This window comes from Tasmannia lanceolata, unplaced genomic scaffold, assembly GCF_043159265.1.
Source record: "Tasmannia lanceolata isolate RefF3 unplaced genomic scaffold, GAP_Taslan_0.1 ptg000021l, whole genome shotgun sequence".
NCBI classification, from domain to species: Eukaryota; Viridiplantae; Streptophyta; class Magnoliopsida; order Canellales; family Winteraceae; genus Tasmannia; species Tasmannia lanceolata.
Window position 1 is genome coordinate 12,759,525 of NW_027518698.1, and position 22,646 is coordinate 12,782,170.

A 22,646-nucleotide genomic window follows, 5' to 3' on the forward strand; every position below is an offset into this window, starting at 1 on the left:
AACAGTATCTTATGCATGGAATCATATCGGCATAGGACCAATAATATCTCATAACCCAATGTGGTATTAACATAGAGGTGGGGTCCTTAGAGGGGAGACCAGGCATTGTACTTTCTTATAATTTATTACGTTGTACTTCTTTATTGACTTTATTGTTCTAGACATGTGCGACAACACTTGTCACTAGGTGTTCGATGGGATTAAGCCATTATGGATGGTTTCTAAGTTTTTTTTTTTTTTTGAATAGTAACTGATTTCATTAAAAAGGGAAGACTGAGAGAGTCCCCCCCCACACACCACATTACAAACACGCCCAGACAGAGATGGTTTCTATTTCCAGATGGTTGATGGTTTCTAAGTATGTATGTATTTGTGCTTATTCCAGCATTTCAAACACGCCCAAATGGTTGATGGTTTCTAAGTATGTACGTATTTGTGCTTATTCCAGCATTTCCCAAAGGTTCATCTTACAATGAGCACTTTTCAAAGTTTCATCTTAAAATTTCATCATTTGCATATGTATTTTTTAAAAGATTAAACAATTCATCATTTGCATATGTTCCTGTGATTTTACAAGATTTCCACCAAAATTTCCGCCGAAACCGAGATGTTTCCATTTCCTTGCAGGTTGAAACTGAAACCGAAACTGAAATTTAAAACCTTGCTTGAAAGTTGGAAGAAATACATCCAAATGACTGCGTGCAAGTGCCTTGGTAAATTGATCTTCGGACCTCAGAAATGGAATAGACGGAATGATAATTTACTTTAATGTGCGTTGTCATCTCATAAAATGTTGGATTGCTATCAATGTAGGTGGCAGTCTGATTGTCACAAAACATCTTCATTTGCTTGCAGAATTTGTATCCGAACTCTTCCACAAGTGTCTTCAACCACATCAACTCACATGTTATGTGAGCCATTGCCCGATACTCTACCTCTACATTGGACCATGCAATCACATTGCTTCTTTTTGCTCCAAATAACTAGACTACGTCCAGCAAAGGTACAATAGTCTCCTGTTGATCGTCTATTAGGTTCTTTTGCTCGAATTCTATCTTAAAAACTTTTCATTCTTAAGTGATTGCTTTTCTTGAAAATAATTCCTCTGGATGGTGCACCCTTTAAATGCCTTAAAATATGCCAAACTGATTTCCAATGCTCAACAATCGTTCTCTGCATGAACTGATTTATACAAGTGAAAAATGTCAAGATGTGTATTCTTTGGATAAATGATCCTTCCAACAAGGTCGTGATACCTACCATGTTCCTCAAATAAATTTCCTTATCCTTTAATAGCTTTACATTATTATAGGCCAAGGATGGGCTCTCCCGGTGCTCAAGCATAGAATCTTCTTATTGGATCGAGATTGGTGGATTCAGCTAGAAGCTCACCCTCCGAATCTTGGAGTCTGATAGCCTTGCCAGGAATGATCTCGTCAACTCTCGGAATCTTCTTAATTGATCGGCCAAGGTTCGTGGTTCGCCTATTCTATTTGTCCATATGCATGCGAGAATGCAGGGTAGGCTTGGGCTCCCTTAGCGTGGTCCGGTGCAATATACCTTCTGATCAGTTCTTTTTCAAAGGGACATTATTGCCCGGTGCGAGCTGTGCGGGGATGCGGGTTCCATTTCATATATCCGACAGAATACAGGGATAAGAGTTGGGAGTTCCCTTGCACAGTGTCGTGTCCATTGGACAGTCTTATAGGGTACTTTTCTCGTGGGTAAAAAAGGGTCGAATGTAATGCAAATTGCAAACATGAAATGTGCATGTGTGCAGTTTGATAAGCCCCGCACAGGGCATTTTGAAGCGAAAAAGCAATAAAGAAGGATCTTGGACATGATGTGAAGGATGGGGAGATGCCATCAATTTGCCACTTATTCCATTCTCCATAATAACATCGCATAACAGCATAAATAATCATGATAATACGGAACATAAAAGCAGAAAAGAAATTGCATGGTTTGAAAAAAAATAAAGGCGGAGGGAATTTAGGGACTGTCTGTTACAGTTCTACATATCCAGGTCCGAATGAGGCAGGGTCGTATACGTGGACACGTATGAGGATCCACAGTGGACGATCCTTAATCCTAGAGTCCAAACAACCATTTTCCCACATCAATTGACGCGGGCGGAAGCGGGTGGAAAAGGCAGATATCACCGTCTCGCCTAGGAAAAAGAAAGAGAAATCACCATCTCCCTAGAAGAAACCCTTGAATCCACAAGGAAATAATAGCAAAACTGAAATTTTATTCCATCCAAAATTCTGATTTCTACATACATACAAGTCCATATTTATAGAATACAAAATAGAATCCTACTCTAACTCTAACTCTATCTCTAATCCTATTAGATTAGGATAAACAAGCTCTAAAGTTAAGGATAAACTCTAACAACTCTTTTATCCTAACACAAATGAATTGGTAAACAAAAAGAAAAGTAATAAATCTGAAAAAGCAAACAAATGTGTCCTACATCAATTCCCTCCCACTTGAAAGAAACTCGTCCTCGAGTTTAGCTCTAATTACTCCTTCCTCAAGCAAGTTGATTTCGTATACCAATAACTTAGTGCACAACGTATGACCAGTATCAATGTCAACTACGTCGTATAAGCATTCGTCTTTATAGTACTTTCCGAATGGAATACGACGGCATATTTAAGACTTTTGATTGATCTTGGGCTTGAAAACTTCATATCGTTGTTGTAGTAGAACATCTTCTGGTATTGGCATGCAAAAGAAATATCGAATAATCAAATCTGGATAATCTTGCAAAAGATACTCTCTTACTCGTGCGATTCAGGCTCACACGAGCTCTGTCGACTGATTCGGGCTCTCCAGGTGTGCTGAATGACTTTGGTAGCATACTTGGTGCACAAGTAATTAACTCGAGCGATCTTTTGCCGCCACCAACATTGAATCTTGATTGCAGAATTGACTTAACTTTTAAATTCTCTCCGGGCTTGTTACATTCGTCATGTCTTTTGGATTAGAAGATGTGCAGCTTTCTTCTTGGCATGATTCTTAGCCTTTTGGGCTTTCTCTCGTCTGATCCTAGCCTGGATCTTCAAGCTCTATTGATATGCAATTGGCGCGAATTCTCTTATAAATGGATCACATATTTCATAACAATAATTGAAGGGTGATTGTCCCAATATATATCGTTCTCGCTCTAACTTTATCAAGAAGGATTTAGCATGAAGAGCTATGGTCTGACACACTTAATCGTCTCTTTGTCACTCATGCCATATTTCTCTCTACAATCTTCAATGTCATCAATCCATTCTAAGCATGCGACCTCGAAATCTCCATACCCAAAGAAGGGCGGAATGAATTGTAGATCCATACGATTAAGGAGAAGGGAAGAAAATTAGGAAAAGGCAAAGTGATGCAAATATTAGGCCTAAATAAGTGGCATATTTGTCAATTAGTATTTTATTAGGGGTATTTTAGTCATTTGGTTATTTAGAGTTCTTATTTTAGTAGGCTTCTTAAAGAGTTCATATTTTAGTAGGTTACTATTTCCTAGGTTGTTGTTTGCCTATTTATAAGCCTCTTTACAACTTATTTTGTAACTTTGACGATTATTGAATGAATTAAGATTCTCCCTTCTAATTTCCTCTCTTCTTCTCCCCCAAGTCTTCTTCTCCTCTTTCTCTTCTATTCGTCTTTTCTTCTTCCCTAAATTCGTCTCTTCTTCAGGTTATTTTCGTCTCTTCTTCCCCTTTCGTCTATTTCTCTCCCCTTTCCTCAATTTTTCTTTACGGTGCTAGTTCAATTTGGTATCAAAGCGAAAGATCCAAGCATCCTTCTCGATTGAGGACGTCATCAAGGTCAGATTCGCAAAATTAAAGAGCCGTTGATCTTGCCGAATAGTGCGCCTCCGTCTTTCGCAGCACTGGTGTCCGAGAATTAAGCCCAGAAATCAGCCCCCAAAATAGTCCATTCTCAGCCTTGTTATTAGTCCCACATTCAGCCTCCCAAATCTATTTTTGTTCTTAGCCACAACCTCACAATCTCACACCCTAAATCACAAAACCAGTCCTAAGGAAGCCCCAAATCACTCCTCATATGAACCATAACCATAACTCTTTGAGGCTTTTCGTCAAATACCTCACGGACATAAATTCGTAACCCTAGTCACCCCTTTCTTTCTCAACTCTAAAACCAGCCCAACATCACAAAACTTCAACCACTCATAACAGCCATCCCCTTCTGTGCATTAAAAAAAAAAAACAGTCCCTCCATCTTCTAGTTTCAGCCCTTAAACCCCCTTTTCTGCTCCTTGTTTTCAAGCTTCTTTAAAACCCTCAAACTTGCTTTCACCAACCCAGATTCACGAAGCCTGCTATCACTGGTACCGGACGCCGCGGATCCCCATCGTGCCTCCGTTCTTTCGGTACTCACGTTTCTTCTGTATCTCAGGTTCCTACTCGTAACAACACCCATCCTCTCTTGGTTGCTGGCGCGAGGAACGAGAATATATCTAGCCCACTTTCAGACGTCGCTAGTGCGTGCAAGCACTACAACGACCAACTTTGGCCGTCCATCCATTTTGGTCTGACCATTGATCCGAGCCATCCAGGAGTCCGATTTGAGATCCGAGACAGGCGTTGTGTTTCTTTCGACATGACAAACAAATCAGACGATTGATTTCAAGTTTCGACGCCGATCCCAATGGTTCTGCCCTATGTTCCATATTTTGATGGGTATGATGATAGTTATTTGAAAGGCCAGGCTCACTATAGCTATTATGAGGATGCATGTCTACAGTGGATCGCTGCTTTGGATGCATATTGTGTGTACTACGACTATGATGACAGAGCGCCCATCTACCTACTCAGAAAAACTGAGAGGACAAGCTCAGAGTTATTTGAGACACTTGGAGGTGAAGCGTCGTCGCTTAGGCGAACCTCCATTCCGTCGATGGGAGGAGGTTCGTGAGGAATTTCTTTACACTTATGCGAAAGTAGCTCTTTATCAGTACAAGCAGATGATAGTATGCGAGGAGGCAGCATGCCATGAACAAGAAGCCGCCGCCCGCCGTGAACGAAAAGTCGCCGCCTGCAGTGCACAAGAGGCCGAAATTGAAGCAGAAAATAGATATCAAGAGCGTTACATGCATGCGAAGGATTTTACTACCACTACTGCAGAGCCGCATGATGAACCAGCTGGCCTTGTGGATGAGACCATTATAGATATTGAGTCCATTATGGGAGATACTGAGTCTGAGATGTCAGATTTGGAGCCAAAAAGTTCAGTAATTGTTGAGGCCGACGACGATGAGCATGACGAGTTAGAGATTTTCCGAGCACCGATTGTCGAGCATCTAGAGATAGATCTTCATACTTCTGTGGCAGATCCACGAGAGGATTTTCCCTTGACAGAGTTGATCGAGCATTGTCCTGAGTCAGAGCCGAGTGACATGACTTTTGAGCCATTACCTGTGACAGATGATCGTGAGCATATTACAGAGGATTGCCCTATATTTGCACCGATTGATCAGATTGCCGAGACTTGTGCCGACACAGATGATCTTGTTCCGCAAATTGATCATGAGGTCCATCAGCCTGACTTCACTGCCCCAGCTTCAGTTCTAGATGCTGATTTTATCATTGATTCGACTAAGCCTGATGAGATATCAGCGGATGACTTTCATGTTGACTTTCATGTTGATTCTCCTGCACTTACTGAGCTACCAGTTGATGTTGATTATGTGGAGGATATTCCCCGATTGGTACTATCCATAGTTGTTTTGCCGATCACGCCGACGAGTACGTTGCCATCTTTCCAGCTTCCCTGATTCTCACGAAAAGCTTGTATTTTGATGATTTTGCATGGATGCTTTCTTCCATATTCCGCCGCCAGCCTTTTAGATCACTTTCATTGCTGTCTCGAGCATTAGCCATCAGGATTGCTTCAGACGGATTGCGTCTCCTTCTGCTTCATTGGATTATTTTCATATTTGAATCAGGCGCACTAGAACTCGAGGACGAGTTCTTTTCAACCGGGGGAGAATGATGCAAATATTAGGCCTAAATAAGTGGCATATTTGCCAATTAGTATTTTATTAGGGGTATTTTAGTCATTTGGTTATTTGGAGTTCTTATTTTAGTAGGCTTCTTAAAGAGTTTATGTTTTAGTAGGTTACTATTTCCTAGGTTGTTGTTTGCCTATTTATAGGCCTCTTTACAACTTATTTTGTAACTTTGATGATTATTGAATCAATTGAGATTCTCCCTTCTAATTACGTCTCTTCTTCTCCCCAAGTCTTCTTCTCCTCTTTCTCTTCTATTCGTCTTTTCTTCTTCCCTAAATTCGTCTCTTCTTCAGGTTATTTTCATCTCTTCTTCCCCTATTCTTCTAATTCTATCCCCTTTCGTCTATTTCTCTCCCCTTTCCTCAATTTTTCTTCACGGTGCTACTTCACAAAGTTAAAGGAGGTTAATGAATGTTTGGAAGCTATGGATTATTTGGTTTTAAGAAGGATGAATGGGAATTCTTTGGAAATCCAAGAAGGTAAGTAAATCGGTTAACAAAATGAAGGGAATTCAAGAACAGTGGGGAAGATAATTCGGTTAGAGATTGGGAAAGGTCTCGGGTAAGGTGAGATCACAAGTTTTGGGAGTTTTATGAGGGTTCTGTTGGGATGAATAGGTTAAAGAAACAAGGGTATATGGCGTCTTTGTTAGTGGTGCAAAATTAGTTTTCAAGACAGATAGGCTTTAAAGCTAGGTAGGATCGGTTAACAACAAGGTGGATGGCTGGTTTTGGTAGAGGGGTATTTGTTTGATGTTGGGAAAGTGAGTTTGGGCCTTAGGATGTGCAGCAACTGAAAATAAGGTGGAAAGGGAGATCGGATGAGTGCAAATTTGGGGTATCATGGCTAAAATTTAGGAACCAATGGGCGGGTTTCAAAGGGCTAAAAGGAATGGGAAAACGGTGGTTTTGCAGGATGAAAGCCGACTAAAAATAGTGTAAATTGTACAAGGAAAGGGGCTGAAAATTAGGAAGTTGCCGCTAAGTATAAGGAATCAAAATTGTGATTATGGGGCTAAAATCTGAACTTACCAAAGCTACTCCTGTGGAAAAAAAGGAATGGACTTGCAGCTAACTATAGAAATTCCAAATCACAAAATACTTGTGTTGGGCTACGTTCTGCAGCAAAACAAACCAGGATATTTGTGTGGCCGGGATGAGAAAAGTGGCTGAAATGGGTACCAAGACTGGGTTGCGATTGGGAATGGATGAAGGTCTACTAGTTTCTATGGGCAGTTTCTAGGCTGAGAAGTTTGGAATTTTGGGATAGTGAGACATAGTTGAAAAGGTGGGGTTTGGCAGTTTCCACTAGGGACATGAAATATTTGGGAATTCTGGGTTGGTGATGGTTGCAAGGTTTGCGGCAAGTTAAATGGGGATGGGCTGGAGAGGAACCCAAAATCAAGGGATGAGCAGTAGATTTATAGGAGGTCTTGTGAGGCTATGGGGTGAGTGGGTTGTTGGGTGAAAAGAAGAAAAGGCTTCAGCGGTTATCTTGTAAGGTAGGAAGGCTTAGATGGTTTCTTTGGTAGGTTAGGTTGGGGCTGATGCATTGAGAAAATTTTGTTTATTTTTTCAATTTTTTATGAATCAGAAATTGATTTTTTTGGGTGTGTTATGGGCTTGGTTTTGTGCACCTGTTTTGATGGTCTTTCCTCCAATCAAAGCTTTCCATAATCTTTTCTTTCCTATTTTCTTTACTTTTATTTTATCTCTTTCCTAAATCTAAAGATCCCATTGGTTACTAAAAGTAATTATGATGTGGCAAGGATTCCTAAATAGGAGAAATACTAATCTTTTTTTTTTGAAAATAGCAGTACAAAGTGTGCCCCACTATTCTAAAAAAATATCCTAATAATATCAATCACGTAATTAACCCATACCCATACCATAAATGGGCCATAACTTCCTCAAATCACGTCTGAATCGCGAAATCTTGGGTCCGTTGGATAGGTATTCGAAAAACCCATCCAATGAGACCAAAATCAAGTCAAACGGACAAGATTTGATGCTCCAAAATTTAGCTACAATTAAAGTGACGAAAATAAGAGTTAAAATAGAATAATATTTTCCTCTTACTTTATCTCGCGGTCATATCTCGTCTCCTATAAGTTGAAATCGCTCTCAGATTTTTTTGTCAATAAGCTGTATAATAAATAAAATTAAACACAATAACATACGGGCCATTGATTTCCATCACATCCGCTAATTAGATAATCAAGGCATGATCGACGCTCGGATGATACAATCTTGCTTCCATTCGAGCCTGATCGAAGATCCAAGGGGCCCAATGGTTGATTCGATAGTTTGAAAGGCTCTGATTTCAATTCTAATTCATGCGACCATCAATCAAGAGGAATTTACTAACAAAATTAATAAACAGTCGAACATCCAAATGGACCTTGGAAGGGTTGGTTTTACACTGGGCTAGGTGAGATGTTGTGAATAAAGCAGACACAACCAGAGAATGGGTGTGAAGGGAAAGGGATCTCCCTATGGATGTAAGACCGAGACGGGAGAAGAACCACCTAAAATTGAAGAGGGGAGACGATTAGCCAGAAAACATGCGGTAAGGATGGCATCGCTCCAGTAGGGTTTGGGAACCCGCATCTGAAAGAGAAAAGTACGAGCCACATCAAGAAGATACCTAAGCTTTCTCTCGGCTACACCATTTTGCTGAGAGGTGTATGTGCATGAGGATTGATGAACAATGCTATGCGTAGATAAAGAATCCCGAAAGTCAGCAGAGAAGTACTCCCTAGCATTATCAGTGCGCAGACATTTAACAATACAACTATATTAGTTAGTGACCTCAGCATGGAAGGTTCGAAAAGCATGAAGGACTCAGAATGGTCTTTAAGCAAAAATAACCACGTCATACGAGAAAAATCATCTACAAAAATGATAAAATATCTATATCCAGAAAGTGACATGGCTCGTGAGGGACCCCATACATCGGAATGCACAAAATCAAAAGGATGAGAGACGCTAGTAACAACTCTAGCGGGAAAAGACACATGGCAGTGCTTCCCAAGTTCACATGACTTGCAATGAAAAGACTAAACAGAAGGAGAGATAGCTAATGACTGCCAAAGTATCTTGAGAGATGGGTGGCCAAGACGGCAATGCCACAAATAGGAATCTATAGAGCTATGCAATATAGTGCGTAGGGGGTCACAGTCGAGGCGATAAAGTCCCATCCACCTCACGGCTTGAACCAATTGTCCTCCCAGTCGAGAGATTCTGAAATACACAATAAGACGGAAAGAATGAGACTGAGCAGTTAAGATGCTTAGTAATTTGACTAACATAAATCAAATTGAAAGGGCACTTAGGGATACAGAGTACGGAAGATAGAGTAAAACCTGTAGGGATAGAGAGTACGAAAGATAGAGTAAAACCTGAATGGGGTGAAAGAGTACCAATACCAGAGATGAGAGTTGTGGTCCCATCGGCTAATATAACAGAATGAGAAGCAGAATGAAAGGATCGAAAGGAACTTAGGGAAGTAGAATTACTAGTTAGGTGGTTCGAGGCTCCGGAATCAATAATCCAGGAGCTGAAGCAAGTAAGGAGAGAGTTAAACGAACTACATTGCTGTGCAAAACCTGCAGTCGGTGGTCGACTGCTCAAACGGAGACACTTGAACTCTTCATAATATACCCTAGAGAGAGTAAATGTATCACCCGTTGTGGCTGTTAGGATGGTTGAGGCCTCAGGATGTCAGATGCGGTGATATGTGCAGAGCGGGATGTACGGAGCTTAAGATGGAGAACAAAGCATGTCTCAATATGATGTCCCTCCCTCTGAAAGTGAGTACAGTATGGGCGGGCACGGGCACCAACGCGGCCTCTATGGCCCCTACCACGGGCAAAGGAACCACCTACATGGCTAGAGCAGTCCACGCCATCATAGGCTGCAATTGCAGAGCTGTCAATAGAGATAGAAATGGAGGAGCTGCCCGGGAGGCACTGTTGCACATGGGAATAGACCTCCGTGAGAGATGGGATAAAACCCGAGCCACATGAAGAGCTATGCTCTGCCATAGGAGTGTGTGGATGAAGGCATCATCCTCCCGCCATCGATCATAGGATAGATCTGTGGGGGATGGAGGGTCCCGCTCAATAAGAGTGACCTTACCTCGAGCAAGGAGGTAGGTCTCAACATCCATACTCCAAGTAAGATAGTTGGAGCCATCGAGCTTCTCGGAGGTCATTTGTGGGTAAGAATGCTCCACAGAAGGCGAGTAAGTAGGTGGAGAGTAAGAGGAGGATGAGGCTGTAGGTGGAGTCGTCGTACTGATAGGCAGATCCATGATGACTGGAGGGTCCATATGGACGAGAAAGAAGAAGACGACTCACAACCACGACGGTGAGGAAATAAAAAGACAGAAGGGGCGAGGCACAAGGATCAAGCGAACAGCCGCCCGGCAAGGAAACTGCAGCTCTGATAGAGAAGGGACAACAAAACAAGATAGAGGAGCACGGGCCATATTGAAAAGAAAGGCTAGGAGACTAGATCGGAGCTGCGGATACGAAGGAGACAGATATCCGAGAGGATTTAGGCAATTACGGTAGGAAAAGGGATGAGTGACAGTGAAAAGGGTTAAAGGTTTAGGAGTAGAGAATGAAAGTAGTTTGGAGGGTTGAGGGTGGAACGAACAAGGGTTTGAATAGGAGGGGAAGGGAGGTAGGGGCGGCGGGGGTGTGGAGGTGAGATAGGATGGTTCGAGAGAGGTGGAGTGGAGGTGGAAGGGTGTGAAGGTGGCGGTAGTGGCAGGGGAGGGGTTTACGGTGAAGGGAAAGGGAGGTGGAGGTGGTGATAGTTGCAGGGGAGGGGTTTACGGCGAAGGGAAAGGGAGGTGAAGGTGGCAGTAGTGGAGGGAAGGGGATTACGGTGAAGGGGAAGGGGAAGGGGAAGGGACGTGGAGGTGGCGTAGATGGCAGGGGAGGGGGCGGAGGGTTGGAATGGTGCGCCGGAGCGTGGAGATGGGGTCGTCAGAGGGTTGAGAAGGCTGGAGTTGCTGGTGTTATGCAGGGTGGAGGATGTGCTGCCGGAGGGTGGAAGGGGTCAGGAGAAGAAGAAGAATAAGAAGAAGAGAAGAGAGGTTCTTGGGGGAGTCCCAGGGTGCGACAACCCTAGGGCTGTGATACCATGTTAGAGAAAGAAGAGATGAGTTTGAGAGAAGAGTGAGTTAGGGATTTCTCCCCTTCACTTGTATTTATATAAAGGGAAAAGAGTACAATGACTAAGACGCCCTCAGGCACATACACACACTTCTAACAGTTTTGTATGCTGATACAAGGATGTAAATATACACTACTATAAATTCATATTCTCATAGTCGTATAACGGGCAATTGTGTCTTGGGTTCCTTTCATAGGTTCTGGAGCTTATTGCTAGATATGATGTGCATATTTAGGGCTAGAAAATATTTTCTTGCAAAGCATTTGTGCTAGTTTGAAGTCCTATCCTATGGATTTGGTTGCATGATATTGTGCATTAGTCTTGATATATATATATATATATATATATATATATATATATATATATGTATATATTTGAATGGTATTAGTCTTGATATATTTGCATTATAATTTCATTGAATGTCTAACGATTCTTGTCTGGGTCAATTAAAAACACAGGAAATGGTTTGTTTCTTTTGAGAATGGCTAAGAGATGGAGAACTTCAAATTTTCTTGGGCTGGAAATTAATAAGAAGGTATTTGTTCATCTTTATTTTTTGGGTACTGATATTTGCATTCCCTTATTTTGGTATTGGCTGCCCTTTCGTTATTTTATTCTTTTCTCATCGGATGTTACAATTCCAAGAACTATCAACAACTAATCATAGATATTTAAATAAAGAAGCTGCCAATGTCAAAACAAAGGAGTGACATGTCATCTCTCGTATTGCTTGTTTATATATATATATATATATATATATATATATATATATATATATATATATATATATATATATATATATATATATATATGAGAAAACTGTTGGTGCGCTTAAGCTCACCAAACTTATGGTGAGCTTAAGCGCCCCAATCACATGGGGGGCCACTTTGTAGGTGATCCAAAGCATTCATTTAAAGTCCCTTACATGGATAGGGGGTGTACCAAAAATCAGCTCCATAGGATCATCCTAACCCCTCCATTTGTGGAGGACAAAAATGGACAGACACAAATCTGCCCATTTTTGTCCTCCCCAAATGAAGGGGTTAGGATGATCCTATGGAGCTGATTTTTGGTACACCCCCTTATCTATCATAAGGCCTTTAAAATGAATGCTTTGGATCACCTAACAAAGTGGGCCCCCATGTGATTGGGGAGCTTAAGCGCACCAGAGGTTTGGTGCGCTTAAGCTCACCAACAGTTTTCTCTCTCTCTCTCTCTCTCTCTCTCTCTCTCTCTCTATATATATATATATATATATATATATATATATATATATATATATATTTTGTTAAATTGGTGAAAGCCACTTATTTACTCAAAATTCTGAACCTTGTGCAGCTTGTAAGGCGTTGTTTAGAATGTGTTTCTCAATCTGGCTTAAGGAATGGGTGAGTTCTTTACTCCAGGCGATGAGTAATCTCATATTCGACCCTGGAAATTGACTTTTTATAAGGTTATATCCGATGAATAAAAAATTGAAGTTTATAAGGTTATATCTGATGAATAAAAAATTGAAGTTACATTCTATTGAGTCTCACCAAAGTTTATGCCCAAGATTGGCATCATCACAATTATTATTATTAATATTATTATTATTTTGAGATCCAGCTTCTACTTGTATTCTTTTGATCATACTAGTATGGAAAGAAGACCGACTGCTCAATAACATAGAAAAGATATTGTGAATATTTTAAAAGCAACTAGATGCTGTGCTGATATGGTTAAATTTTAAATAAGCTTTTGGCACAGTTGTAGCTGCCCATTTACATTTCATTTTAGATGCCGAATTAATGATGAAAATTGGAGACTGGTGGAAGTTAGCTTACTGTCAAAAATACTCAACAGCATTTTGAAAAGTTTCTTGGCACATCCAGATTGATTAAATTCATTGAAATTTATGCTTACCGTTCACATTATACCTCGGGTATGCTGCATTCGTAAATATTATGACTGTTGGAGCTCGGAATGAAGGCGATAAGCACTATCCGGAAGAGGATCAAGCTCGGTTCATTGCGGCCAATACTTTCTCCTTGCAAGGGTTCTGCTAACGCTTTTGAGTCTATCCCCACCTCATTGCAGATGCCTATTGAATACCAACGATCTAGAACTTTCAGGCAAGCCATGGCTCTAAGGCAAGCCTAGTCGGCTGTGAAAATCAAGGCTCAAGCGAACTTTAGTTTGCTTCCTTTAACCAAATCCATATCTGTTTCCAACACCACTCCAAAACGATTCTCCATGGCTCGTACCATGGAGTTATCCCATGCGTGGAGGGGGATTCCGTAAAAGGGCATCCATTCCAATCTTCCCTGTTTTGGTATGCTTTGTTCCATGGCTCCATTCTCAGTAGCCATTCACCATAAGCTTGTACTTCCCTTATCAATATGTCATTTGCTTGTTCTGATTCAAAGCTAAATAACACCTCGTTTTGCCCCAGCCATTTCGTTCTGGGGAGTTTCGGTAAGCCCAGAACCATCTCGTCCAGCCGTAAAGATTTACTTGGCTACCACCCTCCATGACACAAGCTATCATGCATGCTTTCAGGATGTTCGTTCTTTATTCCCCCTTTCTACCTTTCACCATCAAAGCATGAAGGCATCCTTCACGGCCGAATTTTTTCCACTTTCCGGCCATCCCATCAAGACATCTCCTGCTCTTCTGGCTCAGTTTTTTAAACTGGTTACAGCTTTCAGGTTTTGATTTGCACCATCCACATTCATTTCTTCGTTTAAAGTTGTGTAATCCACACTCTTTACACAACCAGTTCCCCGGTGGGAACCGCAATATGCTTGTTGGCAGCTAAATAAGGATCATCTTTTATTTTTCCGTTTGGCTCAAGGCATTGGATGCGGGACCAAACGGAGGATGATCAATGGTGGGAATCAACCGGCGGCATTGGATGCACTGAAACCTAGCGAGCTTCTCTTGCAGCATTTCGCTCAATATCTAAGAACTTCAAGGCTTCATTAAAGGCATACCCCCATCAATGGTGTCGAGGAAACTTTTGTACAAGTTTGTGATCTTCCTTCCACATATGCATGCTCCTCTGCTTTTTTTTGCATTCCTTGCCTAGTATCTCGAACCTTCATCCTTCCACGAATTCAAATTCAGTGTTTTCATCACAAATTTGAAGATCCATGAACTAAAATGATCTTAATTTTCCCAACCATGTCAATCATTGGCTCACCTGAGTTGACTCCTTTTTACATTGCCCGTTGAGATTAACTATCATTTTTTTCTGAGAAGTCTCTGTAGAAATACTCGTTGTCTTCAGTTCACATAGTCGAGTGACAAACTAGTTGTTATCTCCATGGTTTCCCTATTTAAAGCTCATTTCTAGGTCTAAAAAGCAAGTTGGGCGCTCAGCAGGCCTTACTGCACACTTGAGCTAATTAAATATGACATGATATTGTGTATTTAGAAATCTAATCGAGTTTTTGGAGGCTTTTGGACATGCTTAGAAAAAATGTAGGCAAAATTAAATGGATGAATTGTATGTGGGAAGGAAATCTTGGTAGCTAAACCCATGTTACATTGTTTCTTTTATTACCAATAATTACCATTGACTACTTTTATCATAACTACTCTCTACTCTTTTTCATTTTTTAATTCATCACCCACCCAACCAAAGTGACGGTGATGTAATGACGTTTAAAACATGGTTTGTTGTTGCTTGAAGAAGGATGGGATACAGCTGTAATGATAAAGGCAATTGGTGGTGGACATAGGGGCTGAAAGAGAAGAATGATAAGAAAAGAGAGGAAGAATAAGGGAAAATGAAAGAATTTTCCTCTCTTCCATGTTACTTATTGTTGATTTTCAATGGCATAATTTGTCAAAAATATGAGAATTTCCCGTGAAAAAATGATCCTTTCCCTATCAACGATCATGCTTTCATTATGTTTGGTGCTTTGGATGATTTGAGACCGAACGATCCCTTCATATTTGTAAAACTTTGACCGACACATCGGATTTAGGCCTTCTATTTTGTAATTGGTGGAATTCTAACCACTTTAGCAAAAGCCCTGGAGTTTGCCTTTTTCATAAACTCAAAAGTTTAAGCTAGCACTCTGTAAGTGAAATAAGGACCATTTATACAACTTGATTATTAGAAAGCAGCAATTAAAAGGTGAGCTGGATGAGTTAGAACGGCGGAAATCACTCCACTTTCAGAGGCTGAGTATTTCTAGAATAAAAATGAATGGATAAAAATTAACGATCAAGGGATGACCTTTTTTGTAGCAAAGATTCAGGGCTCTTTGGTTGTTGAATGGTGATGACAATCAAATTTCTTTCATGGAAATGCCACATTTAGAGCCAGAAAAAGCTTGTCAGTAAATTGAAAGTTATTGGTTGATAATTCAAAGCCATGAAGATTATGAGGAAGAAATTATTTGACATTTCTCCTTCATCTTCCGTTATGATTGGAAGTCTCGTCCATGGATATATGCTCAGCAGCCCCAGATATTAATTTTGATGTAGTTTTTTATTTATTTAAAGGGTAAACTTTTGATGTAGTTAGTCTAGCTAAATTATCTAAAAAGGAAATACACGAGGCTATATTTACCCTTGATAGAGACAAAGCCTCTGGTCAGGCTGGGTTTTTCTTTTGTTTTTCCAGGAATTTTGGTAGTCTATTGAGTGTGATATCATGTAGGTTATGGAGGAGTTCTTATTCTTGCATGAAAATGATAAGGGTTTCAATGCTTCATTCTTATCATTGATCCCTAAAGTTAGAAATGCCAAGGTCATATAAGAGTTCATACCCATTAGCTTGGTTGGAGTATATAAAACCATATCGAATGTTCTCTCGTTGAGGATAAAAAATGTTTTGCCTCATCTGGTCTCCATAAATCAAAGCGGACTTGTGGTAGGAAGATGGACTTTTGTTAGCATTGTGATCGCCAATGAGATTATTGATTCCTACAAAAAATCTTGGCATGGAGCCATTTTGTTAAAGTTTGACTTGAAGAAAGCATATGACAGGCTTGAACGTCCTTTGTTGCCCTAGACTTTAGGAAAATTGGGGTTTTGTCCTAAATGGAGAAAGTGGATTCTCTGGTATATATCCTTTGTCCACTTTTCCATCCTATTTAGTAAGGGGTAGTTTGACCATTTCTCTCCGTCCAGGGTCCTTAGGGAGAGGGATCAGTTGCTCCTTTTCTATTTGTTGAGGTTAAGCATCATCACCCATAGATTGAAAGTAGAAGAAGAATTAGAAGGAACATGAAGTTAGAAGAAGAGAATTTATGATGGTTGTGTTGACTGTAACCCACGAATTCATTGTTTTCACAAGGTCCAACTTACAATCATGGTTTTAAATTTCCCCAAAATTTCCTGAAATGACCAAAATATTTCCATTTCCATCCCCACTAAAACAAAATCTACATGATTTCCTTCCACGTCATTGTTTCCCCAGAATTTTGGAAATTCGGTTAAAATGGGTTGGGTTCTTAGAGGGGAGATTGGTCATAACTTTGTGGTATTGACATAGAGTTCGGGTTCTTAGAAGGGAGATTGGTCACTGTTTTTTTAATGGCAGGGAAAATGGTCATTTTACTTTCTTATTCTTCATTACAGTATACTTCTTTACTGACCCAACTATTCCAGACATGTGCAGCAATGCATGTCACTAAGTGTTTGATGTGATTAAGCCATTATTGATGGCTCTCTTGCTTATGTGATGGTTTCTAAGTATGTATTTGTGCGTATTCTAGCATTTCGCAAACTTTCATCTTAAAATTTCATAATTTGCATATGTTTCCCTACATTTCTGTGATTTTACAAGATTTCCACCGAAACTGAAATGTTTCCATTTTCATGCCGACTGAAACTGAAATATAAAACCTTGATTACAAGTATGCTGTTAGGTCCATCCAAATATGAGCCCTATCAAATAAAAATACAAAATAACTAAGGCTAACGAACTTAGAATAGATAATAAATAGTGTGGTCTGTCACTCTTCTTCAAGTTAGTGTGTAGATGTCATTCATGCCCACCTTGGAACAAATAGTTCCAAATTCGTTGAATGTTAGAGCTTTTGTAAATATGTTTGTCAGTTGATATTTTAGCTACATATATTTTATGTATATCACTATACTGACAACCTTTTCACGAACAAAAGGGCAATCCACTTCAATGTGTTTTTTTTTTTTTTTTTTCTTTTTGAAATTACTTCAATGTGTTTGGTCCTTTGATGAAACACAGGATTGCTGGCAATGTATGTAGGAGCTTGATTGTCATAGTACATCTTCATAGGTTAAGTAACCCTTGGCAACTAGGCAAGGCGTGAATAGCGTTGCCCCTTCTCTAGATGCAGACTTGGATCTCAAGCAAGCAGTAACGAGTGATACTGGTGCAAGATCAAGGAGAAAGGAAGCGTGAAATAGTGAGAAAAGCTTGCTTTGCATATCCTTAGATAAAGCATATCAAAAGGCAAAAATTCCAGCGTCTATTAGCTTGAGGCATATAACGGAAACACTTTAAAAGTCCTCTTTAGCGTTCGTTGCCTTTAGCATATCAACACTAAAAGCCTTCCTATCCACCAAGAACATTTCTTCCCCCGAGTGTAAAACTGCAGATTGTGAGGCATTTCCACAACATAAGAAAAAACTAGAATTGGATCTTGGAAATGATCGACTCAAATAGATGCTCATCATAAGCTTTTTTTTTTGTTCCTCTGAATCCTAATTCTTCCACTAGTGTCTTTAATCATATTAACTCATAGGTTGTGTGAGCCATTGCACAATAGTCAACTTCTACATCGGACCGGATCAACTATATTTTGTATCTTAATGTGACAAGTGAGTAGTTCCCTTAGACGAAGATACAATAACGGATAACCAATAGTCGAACATCTATCCAAAGGTGATCCTGCCCAATTTGCATCTGGAAAACTCCCCACTCTCAGATGGTTTTTTTTTTAAAATTTTTTTTTAATACAAGCCCTTTTCTACTGCTTCCTTGAGGTACCTTTGCATGCGCCAAAAAACTTCCCTCTTAAATTTTATTTTTATTATTCTTCTACTATTTAATTTTCTTTCCTTGGCCCCAGATGATACATATATATTTTTCTTGAATTATTTGAATAATTTTTCTTGGATTTTTTGAATAATTGCGTCACAGAATTTTCCTGAATCCAAGACTTGTACTGTGTTTGTAAAGTTCTAAATAAATTCCTAGAACTTGGCATTCTTTGTATATGCTTTCTCCCTTTCAACTTTTGCAGTCTTTCAAGAAATTTAGTTGAGCCTTTTCATCGGATAACAGTTTATAAATTGATAATTATTTAAATCTGGAAGCTATTATTTTTCTTCCATGCCATCGTGATTCTGTTTTTGCGGATTCTTCTTTCATGGTTATTCTTGTTTTTAGTTTAATTTATGTTTTGTTTGTCTTTTAGCTAATCAGATCTGACACTCTTTTGACTCATATATTAGGTATTTCATCTGTACAAATGCAACATCGACATTTCACTCTATAATTTCTAGTTATCCTGGAGAGTTGGCTCTGGTTTCAATACAGGTATAAAATTTATGTACTAGAAATTTTATGGCATCCTTTCTTTGCAACATTGTCTTTACTATTGTTGAACTCGAAATTTTACAAAAAAAAGTGATAAAGGTAAAATCCCTTAGTAAGATAAGAAAAAAAAGAGGGATAGACACAAAGTTAAAAATACTTTAATAGAAAAGGAAAGGACGACTAAGGGAAAAGAAATCCCTAAAATTAAGGAAATAAAAACTCTTGCAAAAGAGAAAGTGAGTCATCCATTTTCAAAAAAGGGAGTTACGTAACTCCCCACAAAAGGAAAAGTTATTAGCGTGGAATCCTAGATAAGGGATGAGGTGGCATTCATGATGGCTCCAAAAAGAGAAAATGGAGATCATGAGATTGAGAGATAAGGGGTGAGGTAGCCATTGTGCCATTGCCAACCACTTGAAGAGAATTCTATAAATAGAGGAAAGATCCTTTGGAAAAGGGAGATTTGATGGGATCTTTTGGAGAGAAAAGCTACGCGAAAGGAGAAAAGAAGAAGGAGAAGAGAGAAAGGTGAGAAAAGATTTGCTCTACCTTAATAAAATGTGGCAGCTTGTTCCTCTACCTTACGGAGCACAGCCTGTTGGATGTCGATGGGTCTTTGCTATTAAATACCTTCTAGATGGGACCATTGAGCGCCTTAAAGCACGTCTAGTGGCCAAAGTATATACTCAGACATTTGGAGTCGATTATCAGGAAACATTCTCCCCTGTGGCAAAGATACCTTACGTGCGTGTTCTCATCTCGATTGTTGTGAATCGTGGTTGGCCATTATATCAATTAGATGTGAAGAATGTTTTCCTTCACGCCGATCTGGTGGAGGAGGTATATATGGAGCAACCTCCTGGGTATGTTGCTAAGGGGGAGATGGGTTCCTGTTTGTCACCTTCGGAAAGCAATTTATGGATTGAAGCAATCTCCGAGGGCATGCTTTGGGAGTTTCAGTGATGCAATTCTGTGATTTGGCATAAAACAGTGCACAGTTGATCACTTGGTTTTCTCATCTCTATTGTTGTGAATCGTGGTTGGCCATTATATCAATTAGATGTGAACAATGCTTTCCTTCATGCCGATCTGGTGAAGGAGGTATATATGGAGCAACCTCCTCGGTATGTTGCTTAGGGGGAGATGGGTTCCTCTGTTTGTTACCTTCGGAAAGCAATTTATGGGCTGAAGCAATCTCCGAGGGCATGGTTTGGGAGTTTCGGTGATGCAATTCTGCGATTTGGCATGAAACAGTGAGCAGTAGATCACTTGGTTTTTTCAGTTATCAATCCACTGCAGGGCATATCTTCTTGATAGTATGCGTGGATGGCATTGTCATCACAGGAAATGACCAGGTTGGTACAAGGAGATTAAAGGGTTTCCTCCAGGGAGAATTTTCTACCCAAGATTTGGGATTCCTCAGATATTTTCTTGGCATCGAGGTAGCACATTCTTGTTATGGGTTTATTTGTCGCAGAGAAGGTATATTTTAGACATATTGGAGGAGACGGGCTCTATATGGGTAAAACCTGTATCCACACCAATGGATCCTAATGTCAAACTCCTTCCAGATCAGGGAGATTTGATGGATAATCCAGGAAGATACAAGAGACTTGTTGGGAAGCAGATTTATTTGACAGTTACTCGTCCTTATATCTCATATAGTGTGGGAGTTGTTGGTCAAATTATAAATTCACCTCGCACGTCTCACTGGGCAGGAATCACTCAGTTCATCAGGTACTTGAAGGGTAATCCAGGAAAAGGACTATGCTTCAAGAGAAATGGTCATGAAAGAATAGAAGGGTTTGTTGATGCAGATTGGGCAGGATCTCTAGCAGACAGGAGACTTGCAACCGGCTATTGTACCTTCATTGGAGGTAATATGGTGTCTTGGAGAAGCAAGAAGCAAGATATTGTGTCCAAATCTAGTACAGAAGCAGAGTATAGGGCTATGTCATATACCAGTGGGGAATTAATTTGGTTACGCTCTTTTCTATCCGCGATTGGTCTTCCATCTTCAAATCCAGCACAATTATATTGTGATAACAAGTCTGCGATTTATACTGTCACTTCATTCGCTAGAGAATTCAAAGAGGGGAGATATTGACGCAGGCCGGAACCCACGAGGGATGGCCAAGATCAAATGATCTCAACCAAAGAAAATGATAGTTTCGGGAATCCTCGGCCGGAGGCAACAAACGTCACTCAACGTTGCTAATCGCAGAAGTCACTCGACGCGACCAAGCCACACGCTTGATTCGTAGGAGGAATCACTCAACTCCAAAGCAAGGAAACTTGCAGAGAAATATTTTTATAGCAATCAAAAGTCCCTCTGATTCTATTCTCATTCATATTTATAGAGATTACATGAAAAGACTTGTAGTCCAAGACTCAATAAAGACTAGACACATTTCCTAGACACACACAACTTACTAGCTTGATTGTATTAACTACTAGACACATTTCATAGACACAACTTACAAGATAGTCAAAGCATACTTTCAAGATAATTAAACAACCACAACTTACTAAGAAACTTATTAAATACCAAAGACTAAATATTAAAGACTCAAAGACCAAGTGATAAATGTGTTGCATGTGATTAATTATGCTCCTGCATCATTCTCCTTTGCTTGACTTTAAACTCAACATACTTGGTGATTTCCGTCCGCATCATACTCCCCTTGTTCAAAAGAACTCGTCCTCGAGTTTTGAAGTGAGAAAGAGTGCTTACCATCTGAAACTCTCGAGAATCAAATAATACTACATAATACCAAAGACGAAAATATGCCATGTCTTGAACTTGAAAATGCTTGATGTCATTAATATCAACTGTAGGCTTCAACGCAGGATCTAGTAAAAATGGATCGATATATATTGATGGAGAAATCGCCCAAACTTTCTCCATTTATCCATCACTTCAATCTCCATGCTGTCAAATCTAATTTTTTTGAGTTCTTTGCTCAATATTTGGTAGGGCACCTGAATCATTTCTTTAAGTGAATCGTTGATCATTTTGTCACCATCAAAAGTTAATGACTCACCATTGGAACTTTTAGGAAAGATTAGATATCCATATTCTGAATATTCATCATAGATTGGTGGCGATTCCCAATTTATGATTTCTTGCCCTAAGTAATTATAAAATGATTTCAAGTCCGAGTTTACCTCCCAATTTTGACATTCAGAAACTTTCCTTTGAAGCGATCGAAGATATTCTGTATTCATCGCGAATCCACGTAAACTTTGCTACCAAACTTCTTCAACCAAGGATGAAATCAAGAAAATTCGGATTTGCAAGCCCCTCCGACTGCCTTTCGTAAAACGCTAATATCTCCTTGTAGAAAACTCTGATTTACGATCCGTTTGTTGTAGACTCGATGATCTTTCCGTTGGTATATGGCTTGCTCAAATCGGACACCGATAACCCCGTCAAAAACAAAACGAAACAGACCCCAACTTTCTGGACTGCAAAAATCATGGATTGTGAACAAAGTGCGTGACAGGTTCTTGTAGCTCTGATACCAATTTGACGCAGGCCGGAGCCCACGAGGGATGGCCAAGATTAAAATGATCTCAACCAAAGAAAAGGATAGTTATGGGAATCCTCAACCGGAGGCAACAAACGTCACTCAACGTTGCTAATCGCGGAAGTCACTTGATGCGACCAAGCCACACGTTTGATTCGAAGGAGGAATCACTCAACTGCAAAGAAAAGAAACTTGCAGAGAAATTTTTTTACAGCAATCAAAAGTCCCTCTCCTTCTATTCTCGTTCATATTTATAGAGATTACTTGAAAAGACTTGTAATTCAAGACTCAATAAAGACTAGACACATTTCCTAGACACACACAACTTACTAGCTAGATTGTACTAACTACTAGACACATTTCCTAGA

The 22,646-nt window shown here is 39.9% G+C and overlaps 1 protein-coding gene across 4 annotated transcripts in view; it reads left to right on the forward strand.

The window, feature by feature from the left end:
• The window catches only part of LOC143855539 (phosphoglycerate kinase, cytosolic-like), an 80,294-nt gene that overhangs the window by 45,324 nt on the left and 12,324 nt on the right, over positions 1–22,646 (forward strand). For all 4 annotated transcript variants that reach the window (XM_077365690.1, XM_077365692.1, XM_077365693.1 and 1 more), the window contains 3 exons: positions 11,685–11,761; positions 12,565–12,614; positions 18,664–18,748. In XM_077365690.1, coding sequence (XP_077221805.1) covers positions 11,685–11,761; positions 12,565–12,614; positions 18,664–18,748 — 212 coding nt within the window. The remainder of the gene's footprint in view (positions 1–11,684; positions 11,762–12,564; positions 12,615–18,663; positions 18,749–22,646) is intronic.